This window comes from Schistocerca gregaria, chromosome 3 (assembly GCF_023897955.1).
Source record: "Schistocerca gregaria isolate iqSchGreg1 chromosome 3, iqSchGreg1.2, whole genome shotgun sequence".
Taxonomy (NCBI): Eukaryota; Metazoa; Arthropoda; class Insecta; order Orthoptera; family Acrididae; genus Schistocerca; species Schistocerca gregaria.
Window position 1 is genome coordinate 338,187,644 of NC_064922.1, and position 17,976 is coordinate 338,205,619.

Sequence of the window (17,976 nt, forward strand, 5' to 3'; positions counted from 1 at the left end):
ATCTATAAGCAAATTGAGTACATATGGGACATCATCGAACAACAACTCCAGCGTCATCCACAAACTGCATTAACTGTTACTGTACTGACCGAAGAAATGTAACATGCAATGAGCTCCATACCAGAAACTGATATCCGGCATCTGTACAAAAGTACAACATTATGCATGAGTCTCTGCGTGGCGATCTTGCTGTGTTACAAACTTAAATGTATTCTCGAAATTACATTATTCTTCATTAATTACTTTTTGGTGTTTTTTGTGGCCATTAAAATTGCTACACCAACAAGAAATGCAGATGATAAACGGGTATTCATTCGACAGATATATTATAGTAGAACTGAGTTGTGATTATATTTTTATGCAATTAGGGTGCATAGATCCTGAGAAATCAGTACCAAGAACAACCACCTCTAGCCGTAATAACGGCCTTGATACGCCTGGGCATTGAATCAAAGCTTGGATGACGTGTACAGATACAGATGCCCATGCAGCTTCAACACGATACCAAAGTTCATCTAGAGTAGTGACTGGCGTATTGTGACGAGCCAGTTGCTCGGCCACCATTGACCAGACGTTTTCAATTGGTGAGAGATCTGGAGAATGTGCTGGCCAGGGCAGCAGTCGAACACTTTCCGTATCCAGAATGGCCCGTACAGGACCTGCAACATGCCGTCGTGCATTATACTGCTCAAATGTAGGGTTTCGAAGGTCCGAATGAAGCCTAGAGCCACGGGTCGTAACACATCTGAAATGTAACGTCAACTGCTCAAAGTGCCATCAATGCGAACAAGAGGTGACCGAGACGTGTAACCAATGGCACCCAATACCACCACGCCGGGTGATACGCCAATATGACGATGACGAATACACACTTCCAACGTGCGTTCGTCGCGATGTCGCCAAACACGGATGCGAGCATCATGATGCTGTAAACAGAACCTGGATTCATCCGAAAAAATGACGTTTTGCCATTCGTGCTCCCAGGTTCGTCGTTGAGTACACCATCGCAGGCGCTCCTGTCTCTGATGCAGCGTCAAGGGTAAGCGAGCTCATGGTCCATTCTGCGGCAAACGAGGTCGAACTGTTTGTGCAGATGGTTATTGTCTTGCAAACGTCCCCATCTCTGGACTCAGGGATCGAGACGTGGCTGCACGGTCCGTTACAGCCATGCGGATAAGATGCCTGTCATCTCGACTGCTAGTGATACGAGGGCGTTGGGGTCCATCGCGGCGTTCCGTATTAACTGCCTGGACCCACCGATCCATATTCTGCTAACAGTCATTGGATCTCGACCAACGCGCGCAACAATATCGTGACGCGATAAAACGCAAGATCGACAGGCTACAATCCGACGTTTATCAGAGTCGGAAACGTGATGGTACGCATTTCTCCTCCTTACACGAGGCATCACAACAACGTTTCACCAGGCAACGCCGATTAACTGCTGTTTCTGTATGAGAAATCGATTGGAAACTTTCCTCATGTCAGCACGTTGTAGGAGTCGCCACCGGCGCCAACCTTGTGTGAATGCAATTTTAATGGCCAGTAGTATATATAAAGTTTTGATTCACCACGGCTCCGACAGTTCCGGAACCTGTACAGAAAACTGGAATAGAGATCAAGATAAACATCATTTCCGCCCTTTTTATTGCTCATGAAAACCACACATTGCACGTTGTACCACCATACAGCGTGATCTACAGAGGTGGTGGTCCACATTGCTGTACACACCGGTGCCTCTAACACCCATTTATGTATGCCTGTATTCGTCGTGGCATACTATCCACAAGTTCATCAAGGCACTGTTGGTCTAGATTGTGCCACTCCTCAACGACGATACGGCGTAGATCCCTCAGTGTGGTTGGTGGATCACGTCGTCCATAAACAGCCCTTTTCAACCTATCCCAAGCATAGGGTTCGAGTCTTGTGAACATGCTGGCCACTCTAGTCCAGCGATGTCTTCATCCTGAAGAAAGTCATTAACAAGATCTGCACGATGGAGTGCGAATTATCGTCCATGAAGACGAATGCCTCCCCAATACGCTGCCGATATAGTTGCGCTATCGGTCGGAGAATGACATTCCCGTATCGTACAGCCGTTAAGGCGCTTTCCATCACCACCAGCGGCTTACGTCGGCCCAACATATTGCCGCCTCAAGGCATTAGTAAACCTCCACCTCCTGCACTCGCTGGACAGTGTGTCTAAGGCGTTCAGCCTGACCGGGTTGTCTCCAGACACGTCTCCGACGACTGTCTGATTGAAGGCGAATGCCACACCCATCGGTGAATGGTAGTGGTCATCCACTGCTGTAGTAGCCCTTGGACGGCCTGAGCGAGGCACGTCATCGACAGTTCCTGTCTCTGTGTATATCCTCCATGTCCGAACAACATCTCTTTGGTTCACTCTGAGACGCCTGGATACTTCCCTTGTTGAGAGCCCTTCCTGGCACAGAGTCACAATGCGGACGCGACCGAATCGCGATATTGACCGTCTAGGCATGCTCGAACTACAGATAACACGAGCCGTGTACCTCCTTCCTGGTGGAATGATTCGAAATGATCGGCTGTCGGACCCCCTCCGTCTTATAGGCGCTCCTCATGCATGGTTGTTTGTGTCGTTTAGTGACATCTCTGAACAGTCGAAGGGACTTTGTATGTCCACAGTCAACGTCTATCTTCGGGAGTTCTGGGAAATGGGATGATGCAAAACTTTTTTTGATATATATAATACAGGGTGGCCCATAGATAGTGACCGGGCCAAATATCTCACGAAATAAGCACCAAACGAAAAAACTACAAAGAACGAAACTCGTCTAGCTTGAAGGGGGAAACCAGATGGCGCTATGGTTGGCCCGCTGGATGGCACTTCCATCGGTCCAATGGATATCAACTGCTTTTTTTTAAAATGGGAATCCCCATTTTTATTACATATTCCTGTAGTACGTAAAGAAATATGAATGTTTTAGTTGGACCACTATTTTTCGCTTTGTGATAGATGGGGCTATAATAGTGATAAACGTATAAGTACGTGGTATCACGTAACATTCCGCCAGTGCGGACGGTATTTGCTTCGAGATGCATACCCGTGCGAAAATAGATCGTTTACCAATTGCGGAAAAGGTCGTTATCGTGTTGATGCATGGCTATTGTGATAGAAATGCCCAAGAGGCGTGTGCTATGTATGCTGCTCGGTATCCTGGACGACATCATCCAAGTGTCCGGACCGTTCGCTGGATAGTTACGTTATTTAAGGAAACAGGAGGTGTTCAGCCACATGAGAAACGTCAACCACGACCTGAAACAAACGATGATGCCCAAGTAAGTGTTTTAGCTGCTTTTGCGGCTAATCCGCACATCAGTAGCATAAAAATTGCTCGAGAATCGGGAATCTCAATAACGTCGGTGTTGAGAATGCTACATCAACATCGATTGTAACCGTACCATATTTCTACCCGGAATTACATGGGGACGACTTTGAACGTCGTGTACAGTTCTGCCACTGGGCACAAGAGAAATTACGGGACGATGACAGGTTTTTTGCACGCGTTCTACTTAGCGTCGAAGCTTCATTCACCAACAGCGGTAACGTAACCCGGCATAATATGCACTATTGGGCAACGGAAAATCCACGATGGTTGCGACACGTGGAACATAGCGATCTTGGGGGTTTAATGTATGGTGTGGCATTATGGGAGGAAGGATAATTGGCCCCCATTTTATCGACGGCAATCTAAATGGTGCAATGGGTGCTAATTTTGTACGTAATGTTCTACCGATGTTACTACAAGATGTTTCACCGCATGGCAAAACGGCAATGTACTTCCAACATGATGGATGTCCGGCATATAGCTCGCGTGCGGTTGAAGCGGTATTGAATCGCTATTTCATGACAGGTGGATTGGTCGTCGAAGCACCATACCATGGCCCGCACGTTCACCGGATCTGACGTCCCCGGATTTCTTTCTGTGGAGAAAGTTGAAGGATATTTGCTATCGTGATCCACAGACAACGCCTGATAACATGCGTCAGCGCATTGTCAATGTATGTGCGAACATTACGGAAGGCGAACTACTCGCTGTTGAGAGGAATGTCGTTACATGTATTGCCAAATGCATTGAGGTTGACGGACATAATTTTGAGCATTTATTGCATTAATGTGGTATTTACAGGCAATCACGCTGTAACAGTATGCGTTCTCAGAATATGTAAGTTCACAAAGGTACATGTATCACAGTGGAACAACCGAAATAAAATGTTCAAACGTACCTAGGTTATGTATTTCAATTTAAAAAAAAAAATACCTGTTACCAACTGTTCCTCTACAATTGAGAGCCATATGTTTGTGGCGCCATCTATCACAAAGCGAAAAAAGTGGCCCAACTAATACATTCATATTTATTTACGTACTACACGACTAAGTAATAAAATGGGGGTTCCTATTTAAAAAACGCAGTTGATTTCCGTTTGACCTATGTCAGTGTCATCTAGCGGGCCAACCATAGCGCCTCTGGTTTCCCCCTTCAAGCTGCACAATGGCTCTAGGTACTATGGGACTTAACATCGGAGGTCACCAGCCCCTAGACTTAGAACTACGTAAAGCTAAGGACATCACACATCCATGCACGAGGCAGGATTCGAACCTGCCACCGTAGCAGCCGCGTGGTTCCAGATTGAAGCGCCTAGAACCGCTCAGCCACCGCGGCCGGCTCAAGCTCGACAAGTTTCGTTCTTTGTAGTTTTTTCGTTTGACGCTTATTTCGTGAGATATTTGACCCAGTAACGATTGAGGGCCACCATATATATATATGTGTCCGGAAACGCTTAATTTCCATGTTAGAGCTCATTTTAGTTTCGTCAGTATGTACTGTACTTCCTCGATTCACCGCCAGTTGTCCCTATTGAAGGAGGGTAATGTTGACTTCCGTGCTTGTGGTGACATGCGACTCATTGCTCTACAGTACTAGCTTCAAGCACATCAGTACGTAGCATTAACAGGTTAGTGTTCATCACGAACGTGGTTTTGCAGTCAGTGCAATGTTTACAAATGCGGAGTTGGCAGATGCCCATTTGATGTATGGATTAGCACGGGGCATTAGCCGTGGCGCGGTACTTTTGTATCGAGACAGATTTCCAAAACGAAAGTGTCCCAACAGGAAGACGATCTGCGTCTTAGGGAGCACGGAACGTTCCAGCCTATGACTCGCGACTGGGGAAGACCTAGAACAACGAGGACACCTGCAATGAACGAGGCAATTCTTCGTACAGTTGACGATAACCCTAATGTCAGCGTCAGAGAAATTGCTGCTGTACAAGGTAACGTTGACCACGTCACTTTTGGAGAGTATGACGGGAGAACCAGTTGTTTCCGTACCATGTACTGTGTGTGCGGGCACTATCAGCAGCTGATTGGCCTCCACGGGTACACTTCTGCGAATGGTTTATCCAACAATGTGTCGGTCCTCATTTCAGTGCAAATGTTCAGTTTGCGGATGAGGCTTCATTCCAACGTGATCAAATTGTAAATTTTCACAATCAACTTGTGTGGGCCGACGAGAATCCGCACGCACTTGCGCAATCACGTCATCAACACAGATTTTCTGTGACATTTGGGCAGGCATTGTTGGTGATGTCTTGATTGGGCCCCATGTTCTTCCACCTACGCTCAATGGAGCACGTTATCATGATTTCATACGGGATCCTCTACCTGTGCTGCTAGAATACGTGCCTTTAGAAGTACGCACAACATGTGGTTGATGCACGATTGAGCTCCTGCACATTTCAGTCGAACTGTTCGTACGCTTCTCAACAACAGATTCGGTGACCGATGGATTGGTAGAGGCGGACCAATTCCATGGCCTCCACGCTCTGCTGACCTCAAGCCTCTTTACTTTCATTTATGGGGGCATTTGAAAGCTCTTTTCTACGCAACCCCGGTACCAAATGTAGTGACTCTAAGTGCTCGAATTGTGGACGGCTGTGATGCAACAAGCCATTCTCCAGGGCTGCATTAGAGCATCAGGGATTCCATGCGACGGAGAGTGGATGCAAGTATCCTTGCTAACGGAGGAGAGTTTGAACATTTCCTGTAACAAAGTGTTTAAAGTCACGCTGGTACGTTCTGTTGCTGTGTGTTTCCATTCCATGATTAATGTGATTTGAAGAGAAGTAATAAAATTAGCTCTAACATGGAAAGTAAGCGTTTCCGGACACATGTCCAATGTATATATATATATATATATATATATATATATATATATATATATATATATATATATATATAGAGAGAGAGAGAGAGAGAGAGAGAGGTCGATGTTCTTCCGCATGCTTATTAGAGCATCGTGTCAAAGTTTTATATTTAGGCCCTACTGCTCAACAACTTTTTGAAATTTTTGGCAACTGCGTCAAATAATGTTTTGAAACGACATAGTACCATAGATGAACACCCACGTATAGAAGAGAAAACATTTTTTGCAGGAATACCAATGCAATAAGGCAGAAATCATAATTGGTATATGGCCTCTCCATTCTTTAACAAGTCCTCTCACAGTAAGGTAAACAAAACCAACAGACATTTCTGAAAGTAATATCGTTCCTCCGTAGGAAAAGTGGTATTATGTAGGTAAAACTAAAGCTGTGGCCTTCTAGAGCTTATAATAAGATAAGCGTGGTATTCTGATGAAGATGGGTGGAGGGCTACATGTTTTGGACCACCTGCAGGCATCCTGTACGTTTACGTGGTGGGTAAATGGTCGAACCTGATGTGGCTGTCGCTGCTGTGCTCCATCCCGCCCATCATATTCTTCGTGCTGTTCTTCTTCGTGCCGGAGTCTCCGATATTCCTGCTGAGCCAGGACAAGACGGAGAACGCGACGGTGGCGCTGCGGTGGCTGCGTGGTGGCGCCAACGCCGATATCACTGCTGACCTCGCTGAGATGACCGAGGTAAGCAGACTTTCCACCGTACTATGTAACGGATCATCCCCACTGTGTTTCATGTTAACCGTTCACGTTAGTAAAATGTAGGCTCTCATGGCCTTATCACAATATTCTGGTCAACTTTGTTGCATTCCAATGAATTGCTCGAGCTAGCCCAAAGTTCCGTCTCCATATGAACAGCATATTTTCGTCGCAGATAGTACCTTACGGTTTTATCTTTGTCAGTCTTGTGACTCGTTTGCTGCTGGTTCTACGACTTCCTCTGCTGTACCAGCTTTTTCATCTCCCTATATCAATTAACACCTGCAGTCCTCAGTTTGATATATTCCAATCTCTGTCTCCCCTACAGGTTTTACCTTCTGTAGCTCTCTCTAGAAACATAAAAGGTATTCATTAATTTTGTAACAGATCAAGAGCACAGAAAAAGGCTGTGCTTTGCCTACATGAACAAGTTTTTCAAGACAGAAATAGCAAAGGTTGAAAGAGGAATTCACGGGCACTAATGGATTAAATTAAGTTGTTTGGAAGGGTGATTATATGCATTAAAGTTAATACAAACTGATAACTTAAATATTAAAATAGTAGTTTTATTGGCGTATTGCTTAAAGTAAAGTCATGCCTAATAAAAGACGAATGTGCTACTTGTATATAGCAGAAAAGAAGATATTGCAAGTAAAAGTCTACTTTCCTTAAACATTAGGTGTAAGAATATTTTGTAATGCAATACGATGTTTCTTTTTAAATAATTTGTCTTTGCTGTTTTAACGTCATGTGATAAAGTGGTAATGAGAATTAAGTATAATATCACTTTGTCCCTATATGTAATTGTAAGCCTAGTGTAAGAGGTTTGTGTAAAACTCTCTTCCTCTTGTCCTTAATATTCCTTCAAAATCTCGAGGTCCTGACGCTTTTCTTTCGATATTGTTAGAGGACCTGTAAAGACAAATGATTATTACTATTATTATAAAAAATATTCTAAACAATATTTTATAATATTTTCAAATTTTACCGCTGTAAACACGTTATGTACTCATATTCTCTAGTCTGCTGCTCCTGAAGTCACTGTGAACCCCTCACCATCTATGAAATCCAAACTCCATTATAAATTTTCACGATACTGAATGAAGGAGAGCTGTGTTTTTTGTGTTGACTACCGCTCTGAAAGAGTCTTTTCAGCATTTTTTCAAATATTCTGTCTTCATAAATGATTCCGTTTTCTTTCAAATCCTGACTGACCAGCGCAGCATAAAATGGTTTAGGTTTACATAGGGCTTCAACCAATGATCCGCACCCAATCCACTGGAACATTTGCTTTATGTTAATTAGCCCGATACGCTTATCGTACCACATAAAAAGATCCCGCAAGAGGGAAAATATTTAGTTCATTCACTAGGCAATTAAGATAACTTAGAACAGTTATTCTTCTTTTGACCTGAACTCGAATCACAAAAAACTTAAAAGTGTTTGAATTCCCAGCTCAATAACTTTGTTACAAGGTGATTTAGAAAGGAAACAACTTCATTCGGCGCTTTTCTTCCAGTACCTTAAGTGCAAGTACAGAACACTGAACTTGCACTTGGAAGCTCATGAATGTTGAAAAAGTAAACAGGCAACTGCCTTTTGTACTAGATGTCATTAGTACTTACTGTAGTACTTGATAAACATAAAGTTTTGAGGTAGTCCATTCAATTTGTCTCGGTATCATTAGAATTTCGGCTTCTTAAACGAGCATTTCTGTTTCTGGAATAAAATGTTTCATCTTTGACTTTGTGTATCATGTGGTCACTGATGATCTTAGCAGTTTACATCAAGACTTAGTTTTTCACGTCATAAATCCAAATTTTCAGATAATCTTGCATTCAGAATTTCATCTCAGCAATGTATTTATCACAGGGTGAGTATGTACCACTCCTTGGATACCAATAGCTATATTAAATTTCGTGTTGAGTACTGTTCTAAGCGTTCCATATGAATGGTCAAGTTTTGGATATTTGTCCTGGAATATTTCATACATTTTATTCCCCGAAAGTTCCTCTAGAAGGTAAAAATTCTAGGTCTTTTCATTGCTGTAATGCCGTGATCTACCTTTAAGTAGATCAGTGTGGTCATAAACTGCCTTTTCTACTTCTTTCTTAATTTTCCATGGCCTACGGCCATATTTACACCTTTCATCACGAGGAAACTTGCACAACTTCATATATTTCTAAACTGGCATCAAACATCACTTTGTTGTTATGCCATGAACGCTTTTATGCATTTAACAACTTATCGTATAATGTCGTCACATTTCGCTCTTGCGTTGTACTTCAAATTATACTCTCGAAGGTGTGCTTCATCTTCGTCCTTCCTTGTTCACCTTCTGTGAACCTCGGGTATTGTAATGAAGCCTGTGAGACGCAATTATTGCTCATTCTAGTCTTCCAGACCATTAAATTTTCTTATAAAATTTGATATTTCTTCATCACTTGCATCCTCAAAGTATTTTGGTTTACAGCTGTCGTTTTCTCCTAATTCTTGCGAATTAACGTGTAATTTCTTTATGGCGGTGCACATTCACCCTCGTACTTTCCTTTTCCTAACACTGTTAGTACATGAAGGCCTGTCTTTCAAGCTAAAATTAAGTACTCGTCATTCAGAATAAAGTGAAATCACTTCCAACATATGCATTAATAAACAAAATGTCCGAAACTAAAGCAACGGATCTCACTAGTACCAACAATACACAGAAATGGAAAATTCTCTATTCCCTACTATGACACCGTTAACCAATACACAAGGAATCTAAAACATAATATACAATACTGGTCAAAGCACATTTATTCCCTGTAGTGAAAGACATTAGAGCGCTGCTAATGCCTGACTTAAAATGGGTTGCACAATGTGGACTATTCATATTATCACACTGGTCGATTAAAAACGTTAAACAACAATGAATACTGCATTTTATAGCATACATAACACATTTTTGGAAAAAACGTGGACAAAGCACGTTCTTCTCCTGTACTATTCACATGTCATATCATCATTCCCATTCATCTTCGATGTTTGCAAGAGCTTGAAAACTATTTTTGCGGTCAGCCAGAAAGCGATGGAGAACACACTGACCATAATTTCCAGTCTGCAAGTCGGCATTACTCGTTGTATTCACTGAAAGAAAATGTTCCTGTTTGCTATTTACTCAGTGCGATCAGGGAGCATGACTATAAATAAAAGTTTAGAGTTGTAACTGATTAATATATTCAGTAAAAGTTCAGACACACAAACATTATAACATTCTTGGTAATAATAATAACGTCCTATCGGAAACAGCACTCTTAGCAGTTCAGGGGCTACCTCTGCGTAAGTTACAAGTAAAATGGTCTATCGTCTGGCTTCTGATCACCAAAAGTTAGTTGCTGGCCTTAAAATTGGGAAATAATCTCGCCACTTACCACGTGGTTTTGTCAACACTAAGGGCAGCATACAAACAGTTACTTTAGTGAAATCTAAGCGATCCAGGACGGTGTACAGTCCTCATGGGTTCTTTTCCTACTTTTACCATAAACGTATCTGGCGGCTCTCCGGCTGTGACATCATGCAAGGCACAGTGCTAACAAGCATTTAACTGACGCGGACAGATTGATGTCTCAGTCCGATGTGCCTCCTCTTACTCCCACTCTGGCCATATTTATATATGGGCGCAGCAGATCATCAGACGTAACAGTTGGTGTCAACCTGTCTTGGCACAGGCAGGAATATCTAAATGGCCCCTTTCTCGGAAACGTATTAATTACTATATCTGTCATTTAATAGTTCACAATTTTCTTAATTTTTATGTGAATGGAGTGAAGCTGGTTTTAGTTACTGAAAAGGTTTTAGCCCGAATACATTTAAACTTTGCTAGCTAGAATTTTTAGAACGGACCTGGCAGTAGAACGTGACCTCTGAGCTGCCTCATTAAGATTCCTTGTAGTGATTTTTATTTACAATACAGTGTTGAAAGCAGGCCGTGTGGTCGAGCGGTTCTAGGCGCTTCAGTCTGGAACCGCGCGAACGCTACGGTCGAAGGTTCGAATCCTACCTCGGTCATGGATGTGTATGATGTCCTTAGGTTAGTTATGTTTAAGTAGTTCTAAGTTCTAGGCGACTGATGACCTCAGATGTTAAGTCCCATAGTGCTCAGAGCCATTTGAACCATTTTTGAACAGTCTTGAATCTTGGTACAGCTGCATTATTTAATGAAAGTAATCAAGTGCTGTAATTAGAACTTTCTATTAATAAATACAAATAATACTTAAGCTAATATGAATAGGGACGTTTTCGTCCCAAATTTAGTTTTTAGTGAATAACTTGAATACTAATAGAGGTAGCTTATTGGTGTTACATATTTAATGGTTTTATATCAAACTGAGACTATGTATGAATTTTTATCTTTCTGAGTCTAATATTTAGTGTCTTCAATTTTTCGTAAAAATACCAATTGTGACCAAAATATTGAACCGATCAACTTGAAATTCGCAACGTGTGATTCTGACATAAATTTTTAGATTCTGAAAAAATTGTTAGACTTCTATCTTTATTATTAAGCGCCACTTATTTTTTTCTTAAAATAACGCATTTAGCGAAACATATTGATTAGATTATCCTGAGACTTCACAATGTTTGAAAGAGGTATTTTAATTTTTAATTTCACTCTCAGATTATGGCGCAATACTTTGTACTCTATGCACGGGAACATAATGACAATGTGGCGTTGGTAGTAGTTAACTGGGGTAAGTTGCAGCACACTCACTCTCCTCTGTACCTCTCACAATGATACAGCGCTTCATTCGCCACATCACGCCTACTTTTTGTGAAAAAAGTGCTTTTGAACAAAATAAAATATTAGATACAAGTGATATTACTACAGCTGACCTCTTTTAAATTAAGTTGATTTTAGATAAATTTTCCTTAGTACTAAATCCACAAAAAAATGACATAATGGACTTTTGTTAATCATATAATGAAATAACGTAGAAACAATAAATAAAATTTTCACTTATTACAAAATTAATTTTGTGATTTAGAGATTTTAGGCCTTACCTGAAGGAGAAACACATAAAACATTTTACTCTTTCACAGCTTTTCACTACTCATTTAATCACAATCTTAGGCACTGTGATGTGCATCCATGCAAACTACTTTCACTAAAACATTTAAGATAGGGTGTGGGCAGTCACTATATACGTTGTTCTTCACGATACTCTATTCATAAAGGGAATGGGAGGGGGGGGGGGGGCGAGTCACATTTGTATGTGTCCTCCTGTGTTCCTTCTCCAATACACCTTGTAGGCTGCCTTTAAGGATGCCTCCAGGTCTGTGAGAAACATATAACATAACCTAAGCTTCTGTTCTCAACTTACATCTAAATGAGAACGAAACACATTCTATATTCTTTTTTCCTTCCATAATTTGAATAAACATAGAGAAGTTACTAGAAAGAATTTTTAAAATTTTTCTTAAAATTTATTAGTTGAAAAACTATTATTAACTTTTTCAGAACGATTATTGGCAATACGCTACTTCACGAAATAGTGACATTTTATTTCATTATTAAGTTTGAATCACAAAACTTAAAATTGTAGATATCATATTCTGTTAGTGAACGTTGGTTTTAAATAGTCGCACTTATGATAGTCTGCAATTTATTTCATTAGATGTTGCTTTACTTAGAAAATCGAGTAAACATTGTATATTCTATCTTTATATGGTTCATTATTGCATGGATTAAAATGCTAAGGAAGTCATTTGCTTAACAGCAATTACTTAGGTTTCTGACACACATAATATTACTCTACCATCTGCATTTCTTAACACATTTGCTTACCTGTATTGTTGTTTGTATGTGTCAATCTTTATCTGTTAAATGACCATCTGCCTTAAGCAAAATTAAGCATTTATCAACCTTTCCACGAGGTGTGAGGGAATTCCTCATACATTTTCCCTCCATTTTACTACATAAGTCATCCTACAGACTTCATTTCTCCTGTTTCTCCCTATTTTGATTTATTCATGTATTCTGACTCTTCTTTCTCCCTGTTATCTTCGTAAGCTTACTCACCTCATTATTTACATGTATTTTGGTGTGATCATCATACCACCCCCACCCATCTCGTTTAATTAATATCGAAACGCTTTGGCTTACCACTAGTGGCACCACTTTATTACTCTTTCTTATCTATAGTCAATCTTACTTCCAATTGAAGATTATTAACCTATGCAGCGTTTACTGTTTCAGATTCTAGAAATTTTCATCTTCAATTACTTCTCTAAGCGGAAAGTATCTGTATTTTACTGCTACTAATCCTTTTTGTGGATATCATTTTTTATTTATCTACTTCAGCCATTATTTTTCTATCATTGGTGCACATACTGCCATTTCAACATTTAGAATTTACTATTGCAGACAACCTCTCATACTCTCTTGCAACTCATCATAAGGGTATAGTCATTTATGGAAATAAGTTATTACTTACTATGAAGATGCTAAAACTAACGGCATATGTACAAGGTGAAGACATATATTCCTTACTTACTATAGAGGGAACAGAAGAAGAGAATGAAACTTGAAAGGAATATAAAGATTCATCCCTCATAGAATTATTTGTTTTCGCTGAAATTTTCTCAGTTTTTTCTTTAGTTTTGACTAACACTAGTTCACCAATGTTAAACCTAGTGGGCGAAGATATTGAGTCACGCCGTCTTTTTCTGTCCAAAGCTCTTCTAACCGAAATTTGATTTGTTGATTGTACTTTAGCCTCTATTTATTACAGGATTAAGTTCTCTTCCACATTAGCATCTTGCACATTATTACCAAATTCAGTATTTTCGTGCAAATATCCCTTACTCCTCATTACTCTAATAGGTAGTTCCCATGCTTCATTATTAGTACTCACATAGTTTGCAATGAAAGTCCCCGTAATCACCCGAGAATCTGGTAAAGTTAATATTAAGTGGCTCTCATCAGAGTAAATTTTTCCTTGATATGTCGTTAAAAGATCTGTGCCAGTCTACACACTTAAACCGTGCATGATTATTATTTTACCTATACCAATCGGCATCAAAGGTTCGTGCTGTAATGGTCTAGAAACTTTTCCAGTAGCAACTTTTACTCTTAAACCACTTACTTTCACGACAGTTAGTTCATTCTTCTGAGAAATAGAATCAAAGAATGCATGGGACAAAGCATTTGTTTCACTGTCACTATCAAGAACACAACGCACTGTTACCCCAGGATGTTGGTTTTTATAATGGGTGAGTTATTCTAGGCTGAACGCGTTCCTCATTAAAGTCTTTCCACCTGGTGAGCGCCAGTTTTCTCATAGACGGGACATAGTTTCCCAAGCGCGGCCTATTTTGTTCATTCGATTCCGAATCAGATAGGGTAGAGTTCGGCTCTCCGCCTTGTCTCAACGGCACATTATTTAGATTTCTTTTTCGCAGTAATAATTACTGCTAAGGCACGGTGGCTGTCTATCTCATTTTCGTCTACCACAGCCTTGACAACGATAATCAGATTGTGTGTTCTAAGCCTCTATACTTCTAACATCCACATGTACACTGCCATTATTTCTGTTGTTTACATGACTGCTAGAAGACATATTACTATTCTGTATCTGCTCCTCAACAGCAGCTACTCTTTCCACTCACTTCAGATATTCGAAGAACCTATCCACATTATCTGTATGAGCGAAATGATTCTTTTGTGCTAATAGCAAGACAGTTTACCTACTGGTCCCATGATAATCATTTCCCGCTTCATCTTTTCTGTCAGATGTATCTGCCGCGAGGCCCTCTTTCTAGAGAACTCTTTTACTGATTCACGACCTGTAGCAATCTTTTCACCACTCCAAAATTCTCTCAGAACATCGTTTTGTTTGATATGTGACCAGTACTCATTAATAAATGCACTTCAAAATTAAGAAAGAAATTTGCATCTAATCATTGCGTCAGCTGACCATCATAAAGCATCTCCTGACAAATTACTTCTTATGGAAGAAATTTTCTCTCTTTCTGGCCATGCCTTTGGCTAAACATTCTCCAAATCATTCCAGAACTCTGATTGGAGAATAACTCTAATTGCTGAATTTGTTTGTCTGTACCAAACGTAAGAACTGACGACATTTGAGGAAAGCGGAGTCAACTGAAACAGCACGCTGTACAGTAGTATTTCAAGAGCTACCAGACGTTGCTCTATTTCCTATGTTAGTATTTCCTCTACCTGTAGTTCTACTGAATCCACTCTGTCAGAAAACTTTAATCCTCATATAATTTCAAACAGTCAGACTTTATTTTCTTAATATCCTTCTGACAAGCATTTGAAACATCCCCTTGGTAAACTTCTACGTTATTTGATTTTCAAACAGCTGAGCAAAACTCGACGTATTCAAATAGTTTTCTCTTTACTTATTCTGATCATCACTAAACTGACACATATATTTTTAGCGCAACGCAATCTCACTTTCAATAATCCCTACAAAAGAATGGCCCTCACTAACAATAACCTATACCTTTCATGAATCACTTACCTCGCAAAAATCTTCGTTACTCGAACTACTGCAATACAGCGGGTGCCAATACTGCCAGCTAAATAAAAGATTCTAACTACTGAAAGCACTAACTACCGATAGGCATAGTTGGCAAATGAAAGATTTTGATGAAGAACAAACAATGTATTTACCTTAACAATGTTCAAAAGTCATGATATATATCTCTCCCTTCATGACAACCATCTTTACAAATTTCCTTTTTCTGGCGGACACATGTCCAGATCGTCCGCTTATAGTAACCTCTCAAAACTCTGGCTTCTCTCTCTCCACAAACACCAGTGCTGGCGGCTCACCTCCATCTGTCCAACGCGACGTGCTGTTCACACCCAACTGCCCAACACTACGCAAGCGAATATTCCAACAATGAGTCCAACCAGCCACAGATTGCACACAGCACAGTCAGTGATTTTCATATAGAGAGCTACGTGGCTTTACCAACATAAAAACCTAAACAGCCTACTTACACATTTACTTTATTACTTATTTCCTCAAATCGATAAGAGCAAAGCCTGGATACACTGTCGATTCTTTCTCACACTGTTCCTCCATGAGATCACCTGCATCTTTGAAAACTTTGCGAACTACTTTAATTTAGGTTTTGAAAATACTATGCAGTTTAGTTAGCTGTTGCCCTGCTTTGACTTGCATATCATGATCGTTTTCAGATCATGATAATTTAAGTCGTTCATTTTTGAGGTCATTTCATCCTAAAGTGGTAGGAATAGGTCGTAATAAACAACTAAACATTAAGACTGAATCTAGTAGTAAAGAACACTGTTTACTGCTGGATTCCGTCTTATTTTTCAGTTCTTTACAATGCAATTCAAGTTTTGAAAACAGTAATGGAATCCAGTTTGATGCGTCTACCTTGCCACTTGGCATTTCAACCAATTTTATAGCCATTTCTAGCATTCTCTGACTTGTTCTAATTTCAGAAGTATTGAAGTCAGTTTCATTATTTGATAACTCTATTAATTCTACTTTTTTTTTTTTGAGCTCAACTTCAATTACCTCATCATCAGAAATTGGTTCTAACTTCTCAGTAACATTGAAATTTACCTCCGATTTTACTTTGGACAAATCACCTTCATATTTCTGATTTGTTGCTTTCACTACTTGCTACAATACACACATCTCACGCAGGTCGTTTGGAAACATTAGAGTTTGCAGAGAAGCATCCCACTGGTCGCAACTCCTGGTCCACTCATTTTACAAACAATTGAAAAGGTATGTATATAGCGCCTCCAAAACTCTTAATGACGAATAATTCAGCCAGGAAAGTTAGCCCTATTCAATTTGGAAAACTGCTAATCTGAGCGTGGACTAAATGAATTACAGCTGAAAATGGTACGAGTGGCCCAAAGACACGAAGTAACCCCACTGAATAGGGCCACAGTCCCAGACTATGCTTATCTGTTGGAACATAGTCTGTTCCAACAAATGGGGAAGCAGAATCTCACACATAGGCAGACCAATCATTTCATGCTTTTTAAACGACCTAGTGATCCCAATCAGAGTTATCTGCACAACTCAGATTCTTTCAGGGATACAATTTCGGACTCAACTCCCAGTAAAAGTAAGACTTTCACGATTACCAATTCAAAAGTTTCTAATCTTGAGCTAAGTCGACAAATCTGTTTGAATAAATATCGCCTGTTCGTTTTGTTAATTAAAAAACGAATTTTAAGGGGAAAGTGAAAATTGATTATAAAATGCTAAACATTCCAGAAAAATAGTGAAACTGTAAAGAAAAAGAGTGATGAAAAAGAAAGGAAACAGAGAAAACGAACAACAGTGAAGAGAAAAACAGACCGAAAAAGCTGTAAAAGAAAAATACTTGAAACAGCTCAACTTGTTAATCAGTTACAGAAAACAACAACACTGATGACATTGTAGAAGATTACGAAAGTAGCTTTGATGAAACTAATAACAAAGACAAGGATTCAGTGCGTTTCCTATTGACGACAATCACATGAATGCTGTTCGAATCTGGAAGTGAGTGCAGCTGGTGTGGTAAAAGGATAACAGGCTAATGCTTGAATAAAATCAACGTCTAATTAGAGATCTGAGGTTCAATCAATATTTATAATAAAGTGAGAAATTGTTTTAGACTAAAATATTTAATAGTATGATTGTCTATTCATCACAACACATTCGAAATAAAAACATATAATTTTAACTGACTTTTTTCTTCATGTTTAGCTATTTTTACATGGTTCATCTCTCGCAGTAGACTGGACCACTCTTGATTATTTTCATTCCATCATATCTCTTGTGTTATAAGTGGCAGTGCCTAAGTAATATCCTGTACTTAAGTATAGATGACACTATGTGCGAACACGCTGACAGAAGTAAAAAAGTTTTAAAAAAATACACAAATTTAATGCTGAAGTGATTCAAAACCCAAGGACTTACCATAAAAAAGTACAATTTTTACGATGACAGACTGTGTGGTAGAATAAATTTAGAGTGTA

General features: G+C 39.9%; 1 protein-coding gene across 1 annotated transcript in view; it reads left to right on the top strand.

The window, feature by feature from the left end:
• The window catches only part of LOC126355365 (facilitated trehalose transporter Tret1-like), a 47,337-nt gene that overhangs the window by 16,879 nt on the left and 12,482 nt on the right, over window positions 1-17,976 (top strand). Inside the window, exon 2 of the mRNA XM_050005658.1 lies at window positions 6,682-6,941. Coding sequence (XP_049861615.1) covers window positions 6,682-6,941 — 260 coding nt within the window. The remainder of the gene's footprint in view (window positions 1-6,681; window positions 6,942-17,976) is intronic.